This window comes from Phacochoerus africanus, chromosome 10 (genome assembly GCF_016906955.1).
Source record: "Phacochoerus africanus isolate WHEZ1 chromosome 10, ROS_Pafr_v1, whole genome shotgun sequence".
NCBI classification, from domain to species: domain Eukaryota; kingdom Metazoa; phylum Chordata; class Mammalia; order Artiodactyla; family Suidae; genus Phacochoerus; species Phacochoerus africanus.
The window spans coordinates 65,422,685-65,435,109 of record NC_062553.1 but is presented as its reverse complement, the minus strand read 5'-3'; the positions used below and the strand labels follow the sequence as shown (position 1 = coordinate 65,435,109).

General features: G+C 38.1%; 1 protein-coding gene across 1 annotated transcript in view; it reads left to right on the top strand.

Annotated features, from left to right (window-relative positions):
• LOC125137686 (transmembrane protease serine 11A-like) overlaps positions 1-12,194 on the top strand; it is a 46,297-nt gene extending 34,103 nt beyond the window's left edge. The window contains 6 exon segments of the mRNA XM_047798619.1: positions 962-1,000; positions 3,434-3,605; positions 6,096-6,192; positions 6,194-6,356; positions 9,753-9,895; positions 11,661-12,194. Coding sequence (XP_047654575.1) covers positions 962-1,000; positions 3,434-3,605; positions 6,096-6,192; positions 6,194-6,356; positions 9,753-9,895; positions 11,661-11,822 — 776 coding nt within the window. The 3' untranslated portion in view covers positions 11,823-12,194.
• Positions 12,195-12,425: the final 231 nt, after the last annotated feature.

Genomic DNA, 12,425 nt, shown 5'->3' with positions numbered 1-12,425 from the left:
ATAGGCTGTTACCCCTCAGAAAACTAGGAAATTGTGCATATGCTTTGGGAACCTGAAAACATTAATACAAGTGATGGGTGGTAGAAAAGGCTAGAACCTTGAAAGTCCCAAAATTTCCAAACGTAAAAAGAGCAGTGTTTACTAGCACTTAGGAAAGGCCCATTTAGTAGAAAGCTCAGTAGGCTCCTCAAGGCGATTCTTATAGACAAAAACATTGCTCTCCATTGACACTTAATTAGAGGAACTTCAAATGAATGGAAAACCGCAGAAATTCTCAACCAAGTCTAGAAATAACCCTGTAGCCCATGATTTATCTGTAATTTGTCAAGAATCTGTGTTCTGGTTTGACAAAGAACTGTGTGGTATGGGTTCTTTGTGTGATGAAACGTGCCAAAGCAAAACTCAACTCATTTCAATTGCAAAAGGCTCGCCACCTACATGTTGCTGTGGGCTCCAATTCCCACCACTTTCTCCTGTACCATGTACAGCCCTGAACAATAACTAGATTACCCCCAACTCAGAAGTGTGATAGAGGGTCATTTTCAAAACTAAGGTGTTAATGTTTCTTCTCCCTCCTGGAGGTATAAAGTAAAAATACTTGGGCAGAATTGGAAATCTCCACCAGCTAGTTATTTGTGTTTACCTCCAGGTGTAATCATTCTCCCTAAAAATTCTTTCCTTAAAAATCCAGTTACACTCCCAACCATTACACTTAGCATGGTGACCCAGTTACATATACATGTACACATTCTATTTTCACACATTATCATGCTCCATTATAAGTTACTAGACAGTTCCCGGTGCTACACGGCACTATCTCATTGCTAATCCTTTCCAAAGGCAATAGTTTGTATCTATTAACCCCAAGTTCCCCAACCACCCCCACTCCCTCCCCCTCCCCCTTGGCAACCACAAGTCTATTCCCCAAGTCTATGATTTTCTGTTCTGTTTTCTTTTTCAGCAATGAGCTCTTCAACAGGGAGGCTAACTGTCCAAGCATGTAAGTCTAGTTAGCTTATAAAAACAAATTCAATTTCTGTTTCAGAAATATCTTCAAATATTAGCCCTGACATGTCCCACATTTTCTTTGAGAGAGAATCACAATTGAACCAAAGACGAAAATACTTTTTTTCTAAACTTAAGACTGATCTTTCTGTCGTGTTCAAGAAAAACATTTTACATGGTTGGAAATTTGGGAACAACTTGAAGAAATTATATATTTCTGGTTTGGAATAAAGGGGCTTGCCTTTCTAAGTTTTTTAAATGCTATGAAATATGCTTTCTGCTGAGAAATAAAATAATGAAGTGATACGTGGGGAAGAAATAGACCCCATGATTTGTGACAAACCTACAAAATTTACTTACACTCACCTTCATGGGTGACAGCAGCTCCACTCACTTCATATCACTATGGCTTAAATTTGGAAAGATTATATAAGTGTGGTGATGAATTTGACCAAAGATGTTCATTCATTTTCACCTGTGTCTTGCCAACCAACTATAAATTTTTATTCTTTCATTCACCAAATACCTTTTTAACATCCACCAAGTGCCAGAAAGTGAATATATGTGTCAGTAAGACAGGATGGCTCTTCTAAAATTAGGAGTTTGAAGGTTGGGGAAGACATGAATCAGGAAATGTTAAAATAGTGTGATAAACGCTATGACAGACAAAGTGCACAGTGCTCTGAGAGTCAAACACAAAGTCACCCAACCTGGTCTTGTGGACTCAGAAAGTGATCCCTCAGACAGGAGAAAGGGAGAACCACAAATCAAATGACAAGTGGGTTGAGTGTCCTTGGCAGAAGGGAGCAGTATAGAAAAATGTCTTCAGGAAAAGTAGGAACATTGGGAGTTCCCGTTGTGGCACAGCAGAAATGAATCTGACTAGTATCCATGAGGACACAGGTTCGATCCCTGGCCCCACTCAGGGGGTTAAGGATCTGGCGTTGCTATGAGCAGTGGTGTAGGTTGCCGATGTAGCTTAGATCCTGCATTATTGTGGCTGTGGTGTAGGCTGGTAGCTGCAACTCCAATTTGACCCCTAGCCTGGGAACTTCCATATGCTGCAGTTGCAGCCTTAAAAAGAAGAAAGAAAAAAAAAAAAAAAAGGAGGAACATGGTCATTTCTTTTAATCAAAAAATGTCAGTGTGGGTGGAACATAGAATGGGGGTCAGGAGTGCATAGGAAAGGGCTGTGATTAACAGTGATCAAGGATCAGAACCATGCCAAAACATTTTGACTCTATTTGGAAGGCAGAGAGAAGTCACTGAAGTGTTTCACGCCTATCAGAAAGGTCACTCGGCTTTCAGTGTGGAGAACGGACTAGAGGAGCAGCAATGGAGATACAGAGATGAACAGGGAATCTCGCGGTCCTCCAGATGAGAAAAATGGTAGTTTCAACTAGAGATATGGCAGAGCGATGGATTTCTAAAATGATTTGCCACAGTAGGCGCGTAATCAGTACCAATAAAGTGAGTTTTCTTTTTTGATAACTAATTTCTTGGAACAAGAACTGAACCTAACCAAATTTTCCTTATTAGCACCATCTCTAAACAGGCTTAATTCTTAGTAGGAACCCTAAGGAACCCTCATCTCTGATCTGATGCACATAATAACATATTTATTCCCACCAAGAGTGAATGTGATGTTTCTTTTTTTTTTTTGGCTTTTTTGGCTGTTTGCCCTTTCTGGGGCCACTCCTGTGGCATATGGAGGTTCCCAGGCTAGGGGTCCAATCGGAGCTGTAGCCACAGACCTACGCCTCAGTCACAGCAATGCAGGATGCAAGCTGCGTCTGTGACCTACACCACAGTTCACGGCAACACCGGATCCTTAACCCACTGAGCAAGGCCAGGGATCAAACCCGAAACCTCATAGTTCCTAGTCAGACTTGTTAAACCACTGTGCCATGATGGAGCCCCTTGAATGTGATGTTTCTGTGGGAACATGGAACCCTCCATCCTGAAGAGTAAGAGACTGATCATGGATGTTAACCCAGGTGCACTTTAGCGACAAGTCTCTTAGGAAAATGTATGGGAGAAGGAGTTATAAGGAACTGGCAATTACTCTTCTGACCAGTTCTTGTGGTGAGGACTTCATGTCACAGTAACACAGTGGGATCACCTAAACCTGGGAAGAATAATCTTAGGAGGAGCTCCCAGAACATGGGGATAATTGACACTGCAAGTCCTCAGGTCACAGACTGTGGCGTGTCAGCCCTTTACAGCCTTACCTAACTTCTCTAGGCCCACATCTATAAATGGAAGGAGTGGACAAGATATCAACCGTCAGGAAATACAGAGGGTGGATATTAATACTGTGCACATTCATAATGACAAGTGCAAATATGGCACTGCAGCACCTACTAGTTTCTCTGTTTCAAGGATTATAACGGCATTTCTCATAACTTAATGATCTCATCTCTTTCAGGTTGTGGTAAACGGGCCGTTCCATTAATAGTCAACAGAATAATGTCTGGAGACATGGCAGCCAAAGCTGCCTGGCCATGGCAAGCCTCCCTTCAGCATAATAACGTGCATCAGTGTGGGGCCACCTTGATTAGTAATACGTGGCTTGTTACTGCAGCACACTGCTTTAAGACGTAAGTAACTGACATTAACTTACTACTACTGATAAAAAAAACTCTGAGTTTTATTATCTTCTGAGTAATAACCAGTGCCCCCCCAAATATTACTGAGGTAAAATGAGAAAAAAAAACTTCTTTCATGAAGAAAAGAATAAAACTTCTTTTATTCTTTTCTAAAATAATGTTAAACTTGCATTTATTTGGAAAGTCAGTAGAAGTAGTAGTCATTATCCTAGTATACATTGATCAGATCCTTAGGGTTTTAAATACAGAAATTATGGCTAGAGAGAGCATGAAGGGAACACTGTTGTGGGAATGTAAAATGGTGCAGCAACTATGGAAAACAGTATGGAGAGTCCTTAAAAAACTAAAACTAGAACTACCATATGATCCCGCAATCCTCGTCCTGGGCATATATCCAGAAAAAAAAAAAAACTCTAATTCAAAAAGATACACGAACCCCAATGTTCATAGCAGCACTATTTACAACAGCCAAGACATGGAAACAACCTAAGTGTCCATCGGCACATGAATAGATTAAGAAAAGGTGGTACATGATGTAGTCAGACTGAGAAACACAAATATCAATATATCACTTATAAGTGGAATCTTTGAAAATGGTATGAATGAACTTATTTACAAAACAGAAATAGAGTCACAGACACAGAAAACAAATTTATGGTTACCAAAGGGGAAAGGTAAGTGGGGGAGGTAAATTAGGAGTATGGGATCAACAGATACACACAACTACATATAAAATACATAAACAACAAAGACCTACTATATAGCATGGGGAACTATATTCAATATCTTATAATAACTTACAGTGCTAAGAATCTGAAAAAGAATATACAGGTATATTCTTTGCTGCGCACCAAAAACACTGTGAATCAACTATATTTCAATTAAAAAAAAGAAACAGGTTGAGAAACAAGTATCTATACAGGCAATATCTGTCTCTGTGCTTATTTCTCATGGATGTTAGTTCAATTAAGTGACAGGAACCATTAATCTTGTTATTAACAAGTAGATTTTTGATGAGAGATGGTATCCTATAAAAAGCAGAAAGAGGTACTCAGACTTGTGACAATAAGCTTATAATGTAAACCAACTAAGCCCTATTTTCCTTAAGTATAAAACAAAGGCTTTGGAGTTCCCTGATGGCTCAATGAGTTAAGGCTCCGGCACTGTCACTGCAGTGACTTGGGTAGCTGCTGTGGCTTGGGTTTGATTCCCGGCCCAGGAACCTCCACATGCTATGGGCACAGCCCTCCCACCCCCCCAAAATAGAGTTTTAAAAAAGGCTTTGCCAGATCACCCATCATTACAGATCATCTTCCCAACCCTGTATATATCATGACCCACAGCTGCTCAATCCCACAAGCTAAAAGTCCCCTCTCCGACCATTTCTCATAGGACCTCTGACAACTTTACCTCAATGACTCTTGCCCTCTTCCAATCTATTCTCTGGAAAGAATCAACATGATTTTTTTATGTAAATGAAACTACATTACTCTCAGCTTAAAATCCACCAGCGAATTTCCATGTCACTTGAATAAAATCTAAGCACTATTCATGACCTATAAGACCCTCTAAAATCTGGTAGCCACCTACGTTGCCAACCTCACTCTCCACCATTCTTCCCTTGTGGCCTGGACCATAGCCCAACTGATCTCAGGCCTTAAGAAGGAAAATTTGTTGCCCCATCTTCTCACAGCTGACCCCTCATCAACCATGTTTCAGCCCAAATGCAGTGTTCTCTCTGAGCACTTTGGAGTTCTCAAAAGAGACTTATGTAACTCCATTACATTGTGCTCTACTCCATTACTCTATTGCATTTATAGTCCTCATCGCTGTTGGAGGTTATTTATCTATTCGCTAATTTGTTTTGCTCTTTTTTCTTCACGGCAATCAAATACTTCCACCAAGAGGGACCTTTTCCGTCTTATTCACCCACTTTATTCCCAGTATGTCAAATAAGGCTCAACATACAGATATTCAATAAATATTTGCTGAAGAAATAAATGAATACTATTTTGTGTGCTACAATAAAATAATTCTGTATTGGATTTTACTCAAAGATGCTGTTCGAATATATTTTACCTTTCAAAATAGTAGCAATAGACTATATGGTCAAAGAAAACTTTCATTGAGGAGTTCCCGTTGTGGCACCGTGGTTAATGAATCCGACTAGGAACCATGAGGTTGTGGGTTCAATCCCTGGCCTTGCTCAGTGGGTTGGGGATCTGGTGTTGCCGTGAGCTATGGTGTAGGCTCGGATCCCGCATTGCTGTGGCTATGGTGTAGGCCAGTGGCTACAGTCCAGTTAGACTAGACCCCTAGCCTGGGAACCTCCATATGCCACGGGAGCAGCCCTAGAAATGGAAAAAAAAAAAAAAAAGGAAACTTTCATTGAAACTAAGCATTTGAGGATGGAAGTTTTATTAGCCTACCTGCAATAACTGAAATGCAGTTCATATATTGTTTATTTCTAACCATTTCCAGTAAAGCAAATCCACGTCAATGGACCGTTAGCTTTGGAACAACAATCAACCCTCCATTGATGAAAAGAAGTATTAAAAGAATTATTGTCCATGAGAGGGTACCGCTCCCCAGCAAGAGAGTATGATATTGCTGTTGTGCAATTCTCTCCCAGAGTCACCTTTACTGATGACATCCGTCGAGTTTGTTTGCCAGAAGCCTCTGCAACCTTCCAACCAAATTCAACTGTTTATATCACAGGATTTGGAGCACTTTTTTATGGTGGTAGGTAGCTCAAAAATGGATCACAGAACACTCAGCCCTATTTACGGCACTGTCACCTACAATATGCATTTTATCTTACTCTTCCCAGCACTGGATATGAATTATTTTTAATTGACAATTTAGTAGGCAAAAAAATAATTATAATAATTAACACCAGTGGTATTCAAAGAACAGAATCACTTGAGCATCTTTTAAACATTTTAGCAAACACCTCTCCACAAATAGGTCCTGAATTGTCATTCTATAGAAATTAGTGTCAACATTATCCTGTCAGAATTTTCCACACAGTTTGGTTGGATTAGTTAGGGCTCTTGTTTTATAAGTGACAGAACCTCAACTTAAATTAACTAAAGTAAAAAAATAAGGAGTTCTCTTCGTGTCTCAGCAGTAACGAACCCAATTATTATCCATGAAGAATATGTGGACTCAATCCATGTCCTTGCTCCGTGGGTTAAGGATCTGGTGTTGTCATGAGCTATGGTGTAGGCTGGCAGCTGTAACTCCGATTCTACCCCTAGACTGGGAACTTCCATAGGTCGAGGATGCTGACCCAAAAAGCAAAACATAGTAATAATAACCCCTAATAATAATAAAATAGCAAATTTGGCCCTTGTAGTGAGTCTGGCTTCAAGGCACAGCTGGATTCAAGAGTTTGTATGATGTCATTAAGCAATGAATCTGAGTCTTTTCACTGCTTACTTCTGTTTTCCACAGGTCACCTGCATATTAATGGGATTCTAGCTCCACATAGTGGCAAAGGTGACTAACTAGCTTAGGGTTTTCATCATCTTTACCTAGGTGATGCCAGGAAAGAATATGTCCCTCTTTTTGCCAGAACCAATGTTAACCCCTGAAAAGGTCTCTTTTGGCCCAGGGTGCCTGGTTTGACTGGCTAACTCAAATACTCATTCCTCTGCCTATACCAAGAAAGGCAGGCATGTGACTGGGAGCCCGGTCAGAATCACTTGAAACAAGGGAAAGACAGTTTCAAAGGGAAGACTTCAAGGCAGATATAAAAGAATGTTCCCTCAGCAACACTAAAACTCTATTCCCTGTGTCGTCTCTGTGCAAGGCCTGGTTTACCCTGGCACCACTATGTCTGCACTCTCTCTGATGGGTTTTCTCCTAAGACAGAGTTGGCATTCATTGCTTGATGAGAAGGGCATCTCAAATTTCCTTTGGTTTGGTGGAAAGAATCATTTCTGTCCCAGAGTTTAAGGTTGGAATAGAAATATACCTGCCAGAACAGTTTTTGCATAGCAATAGAATCTACCTTATATAGAACACTATAATGAACAAGAGACTACCAAATTTTTTTAAAGCATTCACAGAGCATTAACCAAGAGATTCTGTATCTAAGTCCATTAAAAAATCTCCAACTTGAAAGAATGGAAGTCATATACAGTATGCTTTCTGATCGTAACTGAATAAGTGAGTAACAGAACAATAACAGGAAACTCTCTAAATGATTAAAAATTAAAGAATACACTTCTAAATAATCCATAGGTCAAAGAAGAAATCTTGAAAAAATTACAAAGAACAAAATGAAAACTAAAAAAATCAATACATAAAGGATGCAGCTAAAACAGTACAGAAAGAGGGAAACTTATAGCAAATGCATGCATTAGAAAATAAGGTCTCAAATCAATAACATATGTTCCCATGTCAAAAAAACTAGAAAGGAAGCACAAACTAAATCTAAAACAAACAGGAAGAAGAAAATAATTAAGGTAAGAGTAGAAATAAATAAAATCAAAAGCAAAAAAAAAAAAAAACAGAGAAGTTAACTAAATAAAAAGCTAATTCTTTGAAAAAAATCAATACTTTCTGAGAAATTATCATTGATCAGTCTCATAATAACTGAGAAATAATTCAGGAATATAAAGGATTCACAAGCTATACTTTTAATAACTTTTTGCCAACTAGCTTTATGAAAAAGTTATGAATTTACACTGTTACCTAAATATACATTTCATCTTAACTCTTCCCAGCACTGGGTGTGAATTATTTTTAATTAATAATTTAGTAGGAAAAAAAAATTACATCAGTTGTATTCAAGTAACAGAATCGCTTGAGGAACTTTTAAACATCTTAGCAAACACTTCTCCACAAGTAAGTCCTGAATTGTAATTCTATAGAAATGAGTGTCAATATTAGTTTTCCACTGTTGTATAACAAAGTTACTACAAATTTAACAGTATAAAAGAGCATGCTGGTTTTACAGTATCCTCTGTGGTAGTGTGATTTGCAACTGTTTTCATCATAATAAATGAAATTTCAAATAAAAAAGAGCATGCATTTATTATCTCACAGTTTCCATGGGTCAGAAGTTCAGACACAGCTTAGATGGGTTCTCTTCTCAGGGTTTCACAAAACAGCAATCAAAATATCATACAGCTAGGGTTGTGATCTCATCTGTAAATCTGAGTTCTCTTCCAAGCTCACTGGTTGTTAGTAGAATTCAGTTTCTTGCAGCTGTAGAGCTCATGACAGCCTGCCTCTCCAACACCATTAGGAAAAAGTCTGAACTCAGAGAAGCATAAGCCCTTTTTAAAAGGGCTCGCCTGATTAGGTCAGGCCCACCTTGGATAATCTCCCTTTAGATGCACTCAGTGTCGAACTGACTACATCTTAATTAATATGCAAAATCCCTCACTTGTGCCATATCATAAGCTAATCATGAGAATGACATCCATTATATTCACAGATCCCACCTATACCCACGGAAAAAGCGATCACATAGGAATCTTGGGGATCATGGTAACATGCTCTCTACTACAGAGTCAGTTTCCTGACAAGTATATGGTCTGATATAAAGAATCTCTGAATGCTTGTGATATTATTGCTTTTCACCATAAGCAGATGTCCTCTGCATTAATATTGGTTTCTGTAACTCAGGATCTAATTTATGATCTGGAGTCCCCAAATTGTAATACATAATGAAATCATTGCCTTTAAATGTCATTATGTGTGTGGAAGTTCTTCATAAAATGTTAAGGATAAAATAAAGGTACATCTTTATTTTATCAAGCTAAGGGAGGAAACTACCTATGCCTACAAAGTTTCTGGGAACGATGTGGAATCTACAAACTTTATTTTTTTAAAAAATGCCTTCCTAAAACATGAACTGATTGTTTTTAAAGGTACAAAGGTTTTCCAGAAAGAGAAACAAAATGTTTTTCTTGCTAGCATGGGTATTTATAAAAATAAGATAAAGACAGCTGTCACTTACATGTACCAGACACTGAATAGAAATTTCTTCTCTCAGAACCGCTTACATTAACCTCATTCTGTACTGACAATTTCAGTATGAAAAAATTAGGAAAAGGTCCACACACTTCACTCAAACTAAGGATGCTGATTGTAAATGCTGAAATTGCTTTGCTTTCCTTTAAGGGGAATCCCAAAATAATCTTCGAGAAGCCAGAGTGAAAATCATAAGTGATGATGTATGCAAGCAGCCACACGTGTACGGCAGTGATATAAAATTTGGAATGTTTTGTGCTGGATATCTGGAAGGAATTTATGATGCCTGCAGGGTAGGTAGAGAGAGATTAGTTTTATATTAACTCAAAATATTTTATATAGCTCAATAAATATTCTATATTCTTTATACTGGTAAAATACAAATGTCAGTTCAAAAATTTCTAAATGCACATGTTCTTAAATGTTTTATGAAACAAGCAGAATTTCTCCGATGCTGTCAAACTAACCAACAAAATTAAGTTTTCTTAATACCAGAAATCCAAAGGTTCATAAAGCAGAATCCCTTTCCTTAAAGAGCTCATATCTATAAAGCAAACAATCATGAACAATGAACTATGATATGATGTCATAAATATATAATGGAGAACATATTTTTCATTAAATTATAGTTTATTTATAATATTGTGTCAGTTTCAAGTGTGGAGAACAAATATTTTTTGTTGGAAGGAAACATTTTTGGAATAGGTATTACAGAGATGATAGTCAGTGAGGCCTAAAGGATAAAGCATTTGCCCAATTATTGAATAAGAAGAGAATATTACAGAAAAGAGGAAAAGCACAGCCAAAACTACGAAGGTGTAAAATTACAGTTTATATTTGAGGCAAGTCCATTGAGTCTCAGCCAAAAGAAGATGAGAGTGAGGAGCAGTTAATGCTAAGAAGATGAGTTAGACATAGCACGAATATCTACCACCTTCCAGGGCCCTCTGCTGTCCATTGTCTGTTGGACAACTTCTATCCTGCATGTATATTTTTGACAAAGGTGTAAAGAGTGTTTCTTCCTGGAGACACTTGCTTTATGATGTGAGATTCTTGAAAATTCCAAGGAGATAATTAATTCTACATGATGAAATAATTGGAAATATATTGTTAGCAGGTGGTGGTAAGTCCTGCCCAGAGCCCCACAAATTATACAACATAGCCAACCTCTGTGAGAAACAGAGCGGGGAGTTTTGCAACATATATGCTGGGCAAGAGTGGAATCTAGTACACACCCAGCCTCAGTTGCTGAGAATGTGGAGGGAGGCAGCTGGGATTCAAGAAACCCAAAGAGAGGTTCTTGCTATGACAGACAAGTGGAAAGTGGCAACAGGAATACAGGGTCACACAGGACATGGGGCTCTAAGGACAAACCTCAGGGAAGATTGGAGTCACCAAGAACTTTCACTAGACTGGGGAGCAGCAGTCAGATTTCTACCCTATGACTCCACAGTGCATATAAGGCAAAGCCCTGGCCTTAGAAAAATTGGGAAAGTGACTGAGGAAGCGACTCAGGCACAGGGGTCCAAGACCTGAATACAGTAAGTGCTGCTGAGGCACATGGCCAGGGGCAGAGTCTGTCCGATAAAACAGAGGCCCAGGCACCCTACTTGGAGTCAGAAGAACCAACATCAGCTGGACTTTCTGTGTTACATACTTCATATTTGCTAAGAGTAGACTTTAAGCATTCCCATCACACACACACACACACACACACACACACGGTAACTATGTGAGGTGATGGATGTGTTAACTAACACGACTATGGTAATCATTTCACAAAGTATACATGTCAAACTATCACATTGTACATTTTAAATATATATAATTTTACTTGTAAATTATACATCTATAAAACTGAAAAAATTTTTAATTAAAATGTGGAAATGGAATGTTAAGATGTTTATAAGTTGAAATCCATGTTTCAATTAATTATTCTATAACTGGCAATCTATATGAATACTAACAATAAAACATGTGGTTCATCGAAATATTCTGAGTAACAAGTTTTACATTTTGCTAATATTCTTCTTTCTTTCTTTTTTTTTTTCTTTTCAGGGTGATTCTGGGGGGCCTTTAGTTGGAAAGGATCTTAAAGACACCTGGTATCTCATTGGAATTGTGAGCTGGGGTGATAACTGTGGTCAAAAGAACAAACCTGGAGTCTACACAAAAGTGGCTAATTACCGAAACTGGATTGCTTCAAAAACAGGCCTTTAATTCACTATACAAGTTAAACACTGAGAGTTGTATGCAGGTCATACATGTATAAGAATCCAAATATTCTATTCAATGAAGTGAGATTAAACGACATGAATTATTTCAGAATCACTTGAATCAACCAAAAACCCATAGCCAATTCATAAAGAATTTAAATCTGTAAAGTAGTGGGTCAGTTTAGCCTGGTTTGAAAAGTACAGCAGAGATACTTAGCTTTTTAAATCATACAAACTAGAGTATAAAAGAGGAACAGTGAAAATTTCTGAGGATAATCCATGAGATTATTACAGTGTCTTTGTTAGCAATGTCCCCTAAAGTGAGAAACTTTTTAAATTTTCAGAGTTCACAAAACCTTTATATAATTTTCTATCATTTCTCTAGAGCTCACAAATACTTTTTTCTTTTTTCTTGTTCTTCCAAGGTTTAAGTGGTCCTCATTTTTTAAGAAGTTATATCTAGGAAAATAATCTATGCTGATAAATCAAACCAGAGATCTTCTAACCTTTGTTTGCTGTGTAATCACCCTGATTTTTTTGGTGATTCCTTCACAAACACACACACACACACACACACACACAGAGAATACTCCTACCCTCAGATATA